A 15,533-nucleotide genomic window follows, 5' to 3' on the forward strand; every position below is an offset into this window, starting at 1 on the left:
AGTGTCTAGAAAAATATGAAAACTCATATTTTAAGAAATATTAAGATCTAACAGCAATATAATGAAGTAATGAAAACATCATGATCCTACTGATTAAAAAAAAAAATATATATATATATCTATAAATAAAAACAATTTTACAAACATTATTACAATAACACAAATGATTATTCATTATACCATACAACGCATCTACAAACATGGTTTGAATACTCCCTACCCAACTTGCTTTTGCCCAACAGAAAATTTTCCAATTAATATATGCAGTAATCAGCCAATATATGAAGTTTCTAATGACATCCTCAAATTTACCATTTACAATGCCAAAAATTCTTGAGATGAGTATTTTTTACAGCAAACATACAATAACATACTGTTAAAACACTAATTATAACAGAACGTTTGAGAAATAAATACCAATTCACCAATATATGGCCACCTTCTTTATAAATTAAAAAAATAAAAATAAAATAAAATAATTGCATACAAAATTTTAATTTCTTAAAAAAATAATTTAAATTTATCAGAATAAATAAGCAGGATTTTGGGTGTTCGAATGATTTTAATTAATACTATCTACATAAAATTTTGAATAGCAATAGCAACAATACATTTTTTTGTGAATTTGCTTTTACAGATAATAAAAAGGCAACAGTATGAATGTTTAAAACATGATATCAAATTGTATTCTATCCCCCTAATTGGGAAAGTTCTGACAAACAAATTTACTCTTTTTTTCTCTATAAAATGCAAGGTTAAATCATAAAAGCAGCTGTATAATGCAATACGGAATTAGATTCATGAAAAACACCATATTAATTACTCATTAACTTTATCATTTGCAATGTTAAAAAAGACTAAGTACAAGCACTAACACTAGTTAATATAAACATGTTTAAAAGATTTAAAAACATTGCAGTAAATTTAATAAATGTGGACACCGGTAGTACAAACCAAAATAAACTGTGTAATGACATCTGTGCACACATTTATGCTTTTTCTTCAAATAAATTTTTACAAATAATAAAATTGAACATAATATTTAACAAATACGAAAAAAGATTATGAACATGTACTTAAGTGTTCAAAACTAATTCTATTTTTCAGCATGAAGTGGTGATTCCTCATATAAGGAATCAAAAGTAAATTTTTGCTTAAACATGAGAACTTGGCCATTCTGCTATAATTTGGCAAAAAAAAAAAAAAAAAAAAAAAAAAAAAATGCTTTATAATTTTTTAATTATAATAATGTTATAAATTAGGAACTTAAAAACATGTTATTCAAATTTTTATAAAGAAAGAATAAATAAAGATAATATACGGCTCTTTTTAATTCCATCAAATTTTAAATCATATTACTCAATTTCCAATTCTTAAAATCAAGCATAATGATAAAAATGATAAATCTGCTAAGGATTTTATAACAATTTTCATGTAGTTAAAGTTTGCGATTTTTTATGTGAGTGAATTGTGAATATTAATTCCATAACAACAATATAAAAAAGTAGAATAACAGAAACGTCCATTACAAAAATAATACAGTAAAATTGCCAACTGCAGAGCGATTTTTTACTGGGACAATATAAAATACTAAACATGAAATAAGAAAACAAACCCACTTACAAAATAATTAAGATTTTCTTAGCTAATTTGGGAAGGATTACACGAGATAATTGGCCAGCTACATAACATTGATTTTACTATCTCTGATTTTTTTCCTCTTATGTGAACTAATTATCATTTGTTTGAAACTTTCTATTACTAATCCATCGTAATGTAAACCGCAGTCATGTTTAATTTTCTAACCAAGGACAAATATTTCTTATTTATATTCAATACAAATTGGTTATTTCATTATGAAGATACAAAACACTTTTACAAAGTTTCACAATTCGTGCACAGACTTCATTATTTCATGTAGCTAGGTGCACCAGCTAAATGACATACTATATATGAAATATTACATGATAAAATTAAGTTTCCATACTCTATCAAGTAAATTAATTATGAACAGAAATTTGTGAAACGAAGTGAAAAATCAAAAGAAGCTCTAAATTTAACTTTGAAGAAGCTATAATAAGTCATCAGTGGTATTTATTTGCCAATAGGTACATTTTACAAGGAAAATATCATGTTACAAAACTGGACTTTGTGTCAAAAGAATTGCACAACAGTAGAAAGAATGAATCTAATCAGTTAGCTCCAAAATACTTTTCATCCAATGTCAATTAAATCAGAAAATGATACAGGCTTATTCTATCATGCAATAATAAGTAACAGTCCAGTGTGATATAAAAACAATACTTAAATGGATTTAATGAAAGCGATCCACAATCTAACATTATGTTCTTTAAATATATCCTAAAATGATGACTTTACTATTAGAAAAAGAATTAATCCTTGCTGTTTCAAAGCATTATGAATAGGCAGTTTGCCCATTTTATATCATATAAATAAGATTAATGGTATCTTTGATAATTAGCAGGATACTGAACTATTGCAACAAAGATAGAACAATTTTGCTGATTCAGAATACCTGTGCACCTCTGTACATAATAATGTGGCTCAAGTAATATTCAAATGGAATTTCTGCCATACAAGAAAAATTTGAGGCAGCTATCAAAAATTGGTATAATTTATTGGAATGTTAGCACATTCCAATCATACAAAATATTTCACAGATCAGCTGCATACATGTTCAATAAACACAGTCATTATTATATTAATTTTTTGCTTCTTACAGATTGCTACAGTAGTCTTAAACAAGTGATTCTGACAACCGAGTTATGGGTATAAGGTGAATAAGACAGGCTTGTTGAGATTAATCTCCCTTATAACACGCTCTTACCTGCAATAAACTATTATTCTCAAGATCTATTTGAAGTTAGTTGATCCACTAGTAAATTTCAGGATTGATACCTTTGATCGTGATCAAATTTTATAATTAAAAAAAAACTGCTTGGTATTTCTTTCAGAGATTTTAACTTTGACTGAATAAGTTACAACCAAAGATTAAAAGGAAAAGAAAATTTAAATGATATGGAAGAAACAAAATTTTTGTTAAACCCACTTTGCTCAAATAAGCTAGGTTAACGGCCAGAAATAAAGTTGTGTACTGTCATAGTAACGGAGAGATGAAATTAATTTCTTTTAGCTTATTCAATTTCTCACATATAAATTTAGCAGAAATACTTTTAAATTGCTTTTGAAAGAATCAACAAATATTACAAACAATATATACTGTAAATTTACTTAGAGGCAACAATCATTATCACACTATAAAAATTCAATTCTGTCAATAGGTTTCAAGAGAGAAGTGATAAAATTAAAATATAATAGAAAATAGAACATGTACACAAATTTCACTGAAACAAATGTTTATCTGAAAATACATGGCTTTCATTATTTGCCCAATGAATACTTCTAAGTGTGAGATTTTTTTAATTTCTGACATCAATATCATAATAGCATATTTCACCTGAAATACACTATTTTACAATAACTGTATATTTTTCAGATGCACATTATTAGTTTTAGAATAATTTTTTTCAGCAGTTTAACACTTAATGAGCAGAAATATTTTGATAACATTCCTGGAATCCATTTTTATAAACTTCCTTTAACTGCTTCATTACATAGGTGATGTCACCAGTATCTTATAACTTTCTTCTCACGCAACTTTAAGGACAGGGGAACATGCAAAAATCAGCTGGAGCCATATTGGGAGAGAATAATATCTACTCTAGCAATGTACAAAGTACTGAAATAATTTTGTAATAACATGTTGAAAAACAAGGCATACATCTTATTATTATAGAGAACACCATGGTAACTTCTCACTGACATTTTAAATCTTGGCTCTATTTTTAGACAGATTTCTTGCGATCATTTCAAACATTACCATATTCGAAATTACCATGTTTGTCATGTTATGAAAGCCCATCTAACACTAAGATGATTTTAATTAACATAACCCTCACAGAAATACTTAAATGCTTATACCAGTCAAAAAGTTACTTATTTTCACTGAAGCTTCATCATATGTTTTTTCAAGGAGGGTTAGTGATTTGGAGCCGATTTTTTAAAGAAAAAGCAAAATTTGGTGGTAATGCATTGTTTAATGACAAAAAATTTGAACTGTGATTCAAATGCACTTAATAATAAAACACGGCTGTTTTATCGACTCCAGCCATGTTGTGACAACATACACTTGCCACTTACACAGCAATAACTTCCTTGTCATTATTAAATTTTTATGAACTAAAAAATGAAATAAAATTTAATCACTTCAGTGTCAAAAAATGAATCTAATCACGTAAAACAGAACCTTATCTACCTAGTGATAATAAAAAGCTTTTATTTGTTACAATTACTTCCAAGATAAAATGTATTTGACAGATTAAATCAATATGTATAATTATTATTTTAACAATCCATTTAATATTTAATTAACATATAAGAAATGCTACAAGAGGTAAGAGAAGTGGTTTGTTTAAAAAAAATAAATAAAATACTTTAGTAGCAATATGAAGCTTACACCCAATTTAATAGTTTATTATATTTATATAATTGGATTTTATCTTTTAAACCTGTAAGAATTTACATTTTGTATGCAATAATAAATAAATTAAAAGATTAAATTCAGTAATATGTACTTTCAGAAAATGAATTAGCTCGAGTAAAACCTACTGAGAGAAATAAAATAACTAACACTCAATATACTAAAGAAGTGGCCATATATAAAACTAATTAAATTTTAAACATATGCATTTGTGAATGTGCTTTTACATACTGCATAATAAAATTTAATTAATATAGATGTAGACCCTTACACTCAATATTTACAAACACAAACAAAATTCTATAGTATTTTACAGTTTAATAATATGAAATACAGTGCAACAAGATTAACACATATCTATCAGAAATAACAATCTGAGACTTAAAACAAATAAATAAACCTGTAGTATACAAATATCTTACCTGTGTAGTTGGACGTATTGTAATAGTCACCAGCACCACCATTATAATCGCCTCCATATCTGTAAAAAAAAATTGTATATAAATAAAATGCAATCTTAAAATATTAACTTACAACCAAAGTTATGATTACTATAAATAATTATAATTACCATTTCAACATTTATACCATTCATTTTTTTTTGCAGCAAATTCAATAATAATAAAAAAGGATTATTAAATGATGTAATTAAAAGATTTATTTTTAATAATGGGAGTTATTTCATAAATTCATTACTTACTCTATAATGGTATAATTTTTTTATATTCAAACATTTTTTCCCGTTCACAATCATTTTTTTGACAACAGTTGTCAAAACACCTACAGAATTCAATTCGATAAAGGAAAGTTCTACAAAAAGCACAATAATAAACAAACACTAGAAAACAAAACAATAAAAATTTTGAAGAACTCAGTACCACCAACAAATGGCTCCACCAAATACTCTTAATATTGAAACAAATTTAAATCCACAAAATTAAAATTTTATGCTCAATTCACACAACTACTGGACTGGTTTTGAGATTTATTAATTATTATTCTATCATAAAGTAAGCAATAATTTAGTAAAATTGTAATGTGTTATATTATAATGCAAAAGTTACAATCAAAGACGGTTTGAAAAATTAGCACAATTTTAACGAAATCAATCCTAGTCATTTATTTGTTAAAAATTATGTTTGAAGGCAACATTTCCCGAAGTAAGTTGTCAGTTTAATTCAGGTATGGAGATGTTTAAACAGAAATTACTCTTCATAAAAATAAATACCAACGAATTATACGAAAAAACTGTACGAGTATCAGCATATAAAATAGGAAGGCATTCTACACATAAAACATGAAAGACTAAGGTAAACAGATGCTGCATAAAAAACATAAACAAGTGTAAGCATAAACAAGAAAGACAGAATTTACTCGTTGCAAGTTTAAAATGGCTGAAAATAATGAATAACTGCACCATAATTCTATCCACAGTCATCTGACTTACACACAAAATGATGAAGATACTGCAATGTTTTCTTTTAAAGACACAAACATAATTATATTTAATATCTTTTAATTTATATTAAAAAAAAGGATTGAAAAATACTGGGCTTCAAAAGTCTTTGGACAGTTAACAAAATTTACTACAAATTTAAATGAGGAGGTAACAAAATAATCTATTTTTCCATATTTATATTTTGTCTACTTTATGTTCAGGGCTGTACAAGTGGTGCGTGTGAAAAAAAATTCACAACATACATATGACAAACTTCAACCAGTTGATGCAACCAATCAGGTGCACAAAAATGACCATAATTTTTAAAAATAGCTACCACATGATAAGGATGATAATCATTACTTACACCTTTTATTAACTCTCTAAGCGGTAAGTGTCGATTAAATCAACAGGTATATGGCCCATAAAATGTAGTTGTAAATTTTGCAGACAAATGATGCTGCACGTATTTAACAGATTAGTCAATCTTATACGATCATTTTAAACATAAAATTCCCTTCTTTCTCATAGTATACTTTATTTCTGCTGGGAGTGCTTTACCTATTTTCTACAGCAATGAGAATTGAGGTAGCATTTATGTGTTAGCTATCATTGTTTTACATTACCGTGTTGTGTTTGCAGTTCGTTCTTATTTGTTTAAAATATCTTGTTTACTGCTAGTTATAGGTAAGAATTTCTGATAAAAAAAAAGTCTAAAATAAAATAAAAGTATATGTGATCAAAGTATTATAAGCAAAATCTATGTTTTGAACAAAACATAATGTAAACTCTGCAGCAGTCATTCATAACCTGTAATATTGGGTTGTCTGATTATCTATTTTAATTGTGCTTTACTAATTTTAGAGTTAATATAAACACTTACTACTTTAGAGTAATATAAACACTTTTTATATTACAAAAACATGGCGGGTAAAGGGTTACGTGAAAACAAATCTGACATTAATACTGAAGACCCTGTGATTATGTATCAGAGTCTATCAGTAATTCTTCTGATTCAGATCCAGAAGATACTGCTTCCCTGTCTGGGCCTTCAAATAACTCTCGGCCAGGGCCTTAAGCAATTAGTATTGACACGCAGACTGAGATATGAGGGTAAAACAAATATAAATGGGATTTTATTTCTGAAAAAATTTATTTATTGAAAAATAAAAGACAAATATAATTTTTTTCTACACAGTTTCCTGATTTAGAAGTACATTTTTCCCAGCATGAGGGAAGGTTTTTATTGCAGCTTTATAGAATGAAGCTGGTTGCGTCAGGAGCCAATTGCGCACGAATCCCTCCACGCCCTCATCTTCAAATTGTTGTCCTCCTAGAGGTTTCTTTAAGCGGCCCACCAAATGAAGAATGCAAGGCAATAGGTCCAAGCTGTAGGGAGGATTATCAAGTTGAGTCCAGTGCATTTCTTCTAGTTTTGAGGCCATTAGAGCTGCAGTATGGAGGCCTGGTATTGTCATGGAGAAGGATGGCCTCTCGAATTGGTTGGTCTTCTCCTTTGCAGTGATATGCAGCCCTCGTCTTGTTCAACAGCTCGCAGTAGTAAGCAGCATTAATTGTGCGTCACTGATGTAAAAATTTAATGCGCAAAATGACTCGCCGGTCAAAAAAAACTGTTGAAAGAATCTTGCTACCTAACAGTCAAGTCTTGGCTTTCATTGGGGTTGCCTCCCCTTTCCTCTGCCACTCCATACTGGCTTGTTTTGACTTGGGAGTGCAATGGTTGACTCACATTTCATCGCAGGTGACGATCCGACTCAAAAATGCATAACCTTCTTTCGCAGACCTTGCTGTAAGCCTGCAGACCTCAAAATGTCTGAACTTCTGATCTGTGGTCAAAAGGCAAGGGAACTATCTGTCACACACTTTACAGAATTGCAAGTAGTTTGGGATGATCGCTTGACAGCTACCATAACTTATTCAGACCTGTTCTACAATTTCAGATATTCTCTCCAGTTGACTGTCTTCAAGAATGTCTCTAACAGTGTGAATGTTTTTGTCTGTAATGCTGGTCTGAGGATGAAAATCGTGTTCCTGATTTTCCACTCGTTCTCGTCCTTCCTTGAACTCATTATGCCAGGCAAACACACGGACAATAATTGGTCCCTGAACTGTGCAGTCAATCTCCGGAAAATTTCTATCACTTGAACTCCACTAACAAAAAATTTTATAATTATGTGTTGCGCAGTGGAGGCGTGCTCCTCTTGTTCAGATATCATGAGCGTTAGTTACAAATTAGTTGGGAGTGTGGAATGGCTGACTCTCACCATTCCTAATGACCCCACCCAAGCATACTAGAAGCGCAGGCCCGGTCCTACTAACCGTGGACGCTCAGAAACGAAACTCCCATTTATATTTGATTTACCTCGTAGATTCAGGTGAAGTGACTTTGGATCCTAGAAATGTTTTTTCTGTTAGAAATGTAGGCCCTACCAATCCTCCTGCTAGGAATTCTCAGAAAATAGAATATTTCTTTGTTTTTTCCTGAAAACCTTTGGCTGCGATTAGTTCATGAAATTAATTTAATAAGTATACCAGGAATGTAGGTACTAAAAAACAAGAGTAGCTTCAAAGACACAAATTAAGCAGACAACACAAGTGTGAGTTGATGTAAAGAAAGCAACAATGAAAGCTTTTACTGTATGTGTATAAACATGGGACCGACTGTGAGGAAAAACCACAAATCCTACTCGGATATTGGGCCATCTCAACACATACCCTCCTTCTTTAAAAACAATGTCCTGATTAAATGGGAATTGATTAGTCATTTCATGCATATTGATTCTTTGATTAAGAATACACCAAGAACCGATACAACTTATGATACTTTTTAGATCTATTGAACTCCAAATTTTAATAAAATTAAGTATAAACACAGCCAAAACATATGTATTGGCAAGTCGCTGATTGCGATGAACAATATGTTGGTCTGTACTTGATCAATAAACGTCATGCATGATTTGGGATTAAAAATTTTTAGTTGTGATAGTAGTGCTGACTATAACCACCACCACTTTGAACTATCCAGGTAAAAAGTTCTATGTACCTGGATATGAGTCTCTTCCATTTACTCAAGCTGTAGTAAAAAAAAAAAAAACTATTATCCTGTAAATTTGTACACAGATAATTTCTATATTAAGATTGCTATAGCAAAGGGTCTTATTGAAAATGACACTTTTGTAACTGGTACAATCGATAAAATTTCAAAATACCTACCCCAGGAATTGACGACATGAAATTCAAGGGAAAAAAATTTCAGAAAAGGCAAAATACTGCTTGCTGGCTTCAAAGAGAAACATACACGGAAGCCAGTTTATGGCTTATAATCGCTTTCAATGCTGCATGTAGATAAGGTATCAAAAGGTGGAAACCCTAAACATATACCGTACCTGATTCACTGGTACAATCAAATCAATATACTCAGAAATATAAAAGAAATCTGTTCACAATTTGCCTTGCAACCGAACCACTCATAGGTTTTGGAAGATGTCATTATGAATTCAAATATCATACATAAAGAAAATTTTGACCAAATCTTGTAATGAGAAAAATTCATAGTTTCAGTAGTTGAATTACTTTGCATAAAACCTAATGGACCTTCCACTTCCAGTATTGTGTCACCTGAACATGTTCCAACTGAGCAACCTAGAAGACAGAAAAGTATGTTTGGAGTTTTGTTGCCACACAAAAAAGCAGGGAAGATCATCTTACTAATCTCCAGGATGTAATGTGGGGATCCACATAAATTGCTGATCATAACCTGACCACTATTATAGGCCAGATTATATTACGAACTGGGGTTTATGGTATAAATAGTGTTGTAATGATTATTTAGAGTTAAAGATTACAAGGTACAATGTACATGAGAACTATGTTAAAATAAATTTTCTCAGTGAGAAGGAACAAGCCATTTTCGGTGAGTGTACTTACATTATACTTTTTTTTTATATTTTCATTTCTACTGCATGTAAAATAATGAAACAAAAACAGCTTTTCTTAGAATAAAATGTTCTATTTATATGTCTACCTCAGAATAAGTCTTAATTACTCACTTGTTTGAGAAATGTGCACAGCAAATAAACAGATTTTCCTCTTTGAGAATAATTCCTGATTTTTTATTTTACTAAATTATTACTTTACATTAATGATCAAAAATATTGATTTACCAATATTCTTTGAGATTTCCTGTTTAATTTGGTATACAATAGGCCTGATAAGGGTAAATATCATTAAAATGCCATAAGTTTAGGAAAAAGCTATATATTGTACAAAATTACTTGGCATTTTAGAAGTGATGTATTCACTGCTTCAAAGGTTAATCTCAGATTACCATAACACTTATTATTATGCAATTATAAATACATTAGGACTACAGCAATGTAAACAATGCACTACTATTGAAAAATGTATACTAATTTCAGTTTCTTATTTTATAATATTCATATTATTTACTACTTGAGGCCTAGAGTAAACAAATGTTCTGTTTGTTAGTTAATATATATAGTTAAGTATTTGAACTACAAATCAGTACATATCATGTATGATGTTAAACAATAGCAAAATACTTCATAGCTATTTATAGTTTAATGACAGTTAAATTATATTTCTGACACTATTTTAAAAATGCTTACTTGGTCTTGTGAAACTTCATTGTTATTTTAACTGTGGTGGTGTTAATGGCTCATGACAAAATTAAAACAAAAAACTTTTATTTCTTTTTTCTTTACTTTGAGTGAGGTTGTGTTTGTCATTGATTTGGTTTAATAATCATAGTGACATTTAGGACTTATTTGCTTTATTACAATGCTATAAATTAAGTTTTTGTTTATAAGTCTTGTGAAATTTAATAACTACAGCCGAGAGTCCTTCTTGCTGTATAGATAAACACAGAAACTGTAAAATATTAGGAAGTGGGAAAAGGACAACAGTTCTTAACGTTATCAATAAATCTCAGGAAAAATACTTTACTTTAGAAATTAAACTAGTAGAAGTGCTTATATCTGATTTCAAGAGTGTATCCATTTCAAGTACTGAGAGATCGTCAGCTGAAAAGAAAAAAATATGGCTAATACATACACAAAAAAAAATCTTTCAAAGCCTACTTTAGGCCAAGTTTACGATTTCAATAAAAATGCTGTCAAATCCAAAGTCCACGGTTTCTTTTTAAAAAATGAATTGTCCACTCACTAAAATAATCAGCTATCAAAAGCGATCCAGATTTACCAAAAATTATATAAACATCTTTCACTGAAAGGTTTGCAGGATAAAGTAGAAATAGTTTTACCATTGATAGAGATGACAAACATTTGGCGAATATTTGAAACAGATTAGAGTCTAGAAAAGTGGGAAAAAAGATTTTTATCTGGATGAAACTTGGGTGAACGATGGTCATTCAGTTAATAAAGTTTGGCGTGACACTTTTAAAAGACATCTAAACAGGCTTTCTGTCTGATTTAAGTACTGGTATAAAACTGATTGAAGGACATGTAGGAAATGAAGATTGATTTTTTAATAGTGTTAAACATGTGCTGCAAGAAGAAAATATGTGGAAGATGGGTTATTTTGTTAATATTGTGGTAGATAAACTCAATATTAATCTTGAAAATAACTACTCAGAATCAAATACATTAGTGAAGATTGAAGATAAAAAAAAAAAAAATAGTAATAAATCATAAAATATGTTTTAATTTATTTTATGCATGTAAAATAATAATAAATATATTTTATTTAAAGCATTTAAAAAATTATTTACAAACCTCTATGTTTAACTGTGTACAATAATTAATGCTGTAAGTTATAATAAAATTACCATCAAAGATAACTTTAGTATATTTAAAAATTTATTACCTTCTATAACATTAAATGTTATAGAACATATTGAGTAACAGGCAACTATTTCTGTATTATTATTTTGATAGAAACTATATGAGGTGTGCAGTAGCAGTCGCACAATTTTGTGTACACCCCAGTTCAAACTGCTTTGCTTAGAATGTTTTGTTTACTTCAGGCCTTTAATTTTTATTCATGTTATTATGCTTTTTTGTTGTAGAGCAATTAAAAAAAAAAACGAAATTGTTAATTTAAAATTTTTATTGTTAAAAATAACTAAAATTGTTAATAAATGATTGCACCATAAGAAAGAAAACATTATATAACAAAACAAAACAAAATTAGATACTCCAATACAAATAATTACAGAATTAATGTGGAAAAAATCCTCTGGAATGTCAATCAGGTAACAACTACCATAAGCAATTTACAGAAACTGAAACAGGTGTAGTGAAATTGAAAGTTAAAGAATATGTAATGAAGACACTGAGTATGTCAATAAATCTTTGCTCAAAGCCCAACTAAGTACACCTGTATTACATCCATTAAACTACAACTATTGAAATCAATGCTCCACAAAGTTTTTAGAAGATTCTGAGGTTTTATACATATCATCAATTCTTTAAGTTCAATTACTGCAAGGAATTCAGTCAGGAAGACTAAAATAGATTTTTTGAAGATGACATTAACTTAATCTATAATTTACAGATGAAAATGATCACTTCCTAATCATATTTGCTTTACCTATGAGGTATGTATGTCTAGAAAGGTTAAAAAGACAATGTCAGAATTTTAGATCAAAGAAACCCCCACATGACTAGCAAAATCAAACATGATTTTGGGTTAATATTCACAAACTTTTAAATGGAAAATTTCTAAATTGTTGGATAGTAGAGAGGATTAAATTTCTTGCTCTCATTTGCCAAAAATTTAACTTCCACAGAATTTTACTTGACTATACAAAATAAAATATTGTGTATCGCCTTAAAGAGTAAGGAACATAAATGACTAAGTAAAGAATAAATACTCCATAAAGAGTATTGAACATGTTAAGAAAGAAATAAACAGAAATTAAAGTTAATTAGGTATCCTTTGTGGAATGAATGGGGATTTTAGTTTCAAAACTTTAAAAAAATGTGAAAACTCTTAGTACAAACAATTCAAAAATATCTAACTTCAGTTATAATTTTGAAGACATTTTAACAGTATGTTGAACAATGCACTTCTTGTCTTAGATCATGTTTTACTTTACAACCATTAGATCAAAATCAAGTGGTGTTCACTGTAAAATCAAGTTAAAATTAAATTGTCAGACAAGTTGAAAACAGCAGCAACATTATATGTTAGTAATAAGATGGTAACACATTTTTTATTAACTACACAAAAACAACTAACATATGAAAATCTGTATTCAGCTTTAAAAACACTTCCACTAAAAAAAAAGTGGAACAGAACCAAGCAAGGAAAACAGGGTGAGCTGGTTTTTGCAAATATCAACAGAAATATTATTTGAAGAAAATTTTACTTCATTACACTCCTTTGAATCTTACAAAAGCTTAATTTACACAATAACAAGGCAACAAATAAAAATATAACTGCAAAATAACAGGTACCTAATACAATTCTTCTTTCGTTACCAAAGACAGGAATTTTTTACACCTTTTAAGTTAAATGGCAGCATGGTTACTAAACAAAAATGCAATAATTCACAAGGTAAATGTTTCTTCTCTTAATTCTTTTGTGCAAGTATTATGAAATTAAAGTTTTTTATATTGATTAATGTAAAAAGCAGTTATAATTATTTCAGCCTTCCCTAACTAAATATAAATATTACTACTTTTGTATGGTTTTGTAATGTTCATGGTTTTTTTAAATAATTTTTCAATCATGTGGTGTTAAGAGGACTTACTTTAGTTAACTTAAATAATTAACTTGAAAGTAAGTGTATGTAATAAAAAAAAAATTATGTGAAAAACAGAGGAGTGTATGACAGACTTACTATGTTCAACATTGCTGCTACTATTAATGTTAAGAATAATTCTTCACACTGGAAGATCTGCTTGGATTTTTACTAGTATTATTTTTGAAAAACTGGTTTAAGAAATTATTGTAGGTGAAAAAATTTACAATTTTTATTTGCAACAATTTAAAATAATATTTAAACAATTTTTGACTTCATTAACGTCTCACTTCAACAAAAACAAAGCCATTTAAATTTATAAAAGTAACTTTGATCTTAAGACCATATAAAAATTATCTAAACCACCAGTATTGCTAAAAAGTTTAAAACAGGCTCACATTTAATTGAATCCACTTTTGTCCCTAAACTAACTGATTTCATTCAATGATTTTACTGACGTTATTAGGCATCAAATTATAGGTTTTCAGTAAAATTTCACTGCTCTAGTTCTAATACTTTTGGATAGAATGTTTTTTCGTTTTTAAAACAGGTTTTGCTTAAATAATCTATTTTTCCGACTAAGATTTACCCCTTCAAAAACAGCAGTCCTACAGCTATGAAATTTTGGTAATTATTTAGTTGAGGTGCCTCACCCCAAAATCACAAAAACATATTAAATTCATTCAAAATTAATATTTATTCATTTAATGAAGTATTTTGAGTGTCAATAAAAACTAGTAAAAATTTACATAGTGATACAAATAACACACGTGTAAAATTTTGTGTCTCGCTTATAATTCACCATAAATTGTGAAATCGTGTTTTTATAATCACAATACTTCCTTGTAAATAAAAATTTGGCCATTCGTCCGTGGAAATGGTGTTTGGAATTTGCATAATGTGGCACATTGCTTTTTACTTCCCTCCATTGACGTCTGATTGTCTGTGGGGTGCCTCACCCTGAAATCACAAAAAAAACATCTCAAATCGTAAAATCTTTTGAAATATATTTTATGATTGAAATGAAGTGTCAGAAAAGTAGATATTTGAATATTGATACACTCGACAATGCAGATTCACATGCATATGGTGTGTAAAAACCTTGCTAGTCAAAGTTAGCGAGCAAAGCAAGCGTAGGTTAAGTTTGGTTAAATTTTCTGGAAAGTAAACAATATAAGTTAACCAAACTTTACATACGCTTGCTAACCTTGACTAGCAAGGTTTTTACACATCATACGTGTGTGAATCTGCGTTATTGAGTGTATCAATAATATTCAAATATCTACTTTTCCGACACTTCATTTCAATCATAAAATACATTCAAAAGATTTTACAATGAACTGAGATGTTTTTTTGTGATTTCGGGGTGAGGCACCTCAACTAAATAATTACTGAAATTTTTAACTGGAGCTTTATTATGGCATAATGATCATATAATAATAATAATAATAATACAACCTGAGGACAAAAAATTCCTACTTATTTGGTCACCTCTCAAACAAATGAAAAAAAAAAACACTTTTCAAGAAATTCCGTGGCGCAAAACTGAGCATTTTCATTCAGTGATAACTCTCGACTGGCAACACGTAGACCTGCTCTGACTGCATAGCTGTCTTCTCCATGTTTTGTTTGTGAAGAATGGGCTGTATGCACATTCTCTCATGACCTTGTGTGTCAGAATGTTGTTTATAACATAGCTACACTTTTTACTGTTTTGTGAAAGTAAACTCAGTCTGAAAATACAAAGTGACAAATTATCACAAGTTATGCACAAGTGCAGTAACTCA

At 29.2% G+C, this 15,533-nt stretch overlaps 1 protein-coding gene across 8 annotated transcripts in view; it reads right to left on the reverse strand.

Moving 5' to 3' along the window:
• The window catches only part of LOC142329928 (KH domain-containing, RNA-binding, signal transduction-associated protein 3-like), a 267,918-nt gene that overhangs the window by 55,402 nt on the left and 196,983 nt on the right, over window positions 1-15,533 (reverse strand). For all 8 annotated transcript variants that reach the window (XR_012757626.1, XM_075374943.1, XM_075374918.1 and 5 more), the window contains exon 5: window positions 4,984-5,042. Coding sequence is in view for 7 of the 8 variants with exons in the window: in XM_075374943.1 (XP_075231058.1) it covers window positions 4,984-5,042 (59 nt within the window). In the remaining variant the exon portion in view is untranslated. The remainder of the gene's footprint in view (window positions 1-4,983; window positions 5,043-15,533) is intronic.

Source organism: Lycorma delicatula, chromosome 1 (assembly GCF_047948215.1).
Source record: "Lycorma delicatula isolate Av1 chromosome 1, ASM4794821v1, whole genome shotgun sequence".
NCBI classification, from domain to species: Eukaryota; Metazoa; Arthropoda; class Insecta; order Hemiptera; family Fulgoridae; genus Lycorma; species Lycorma delicatula.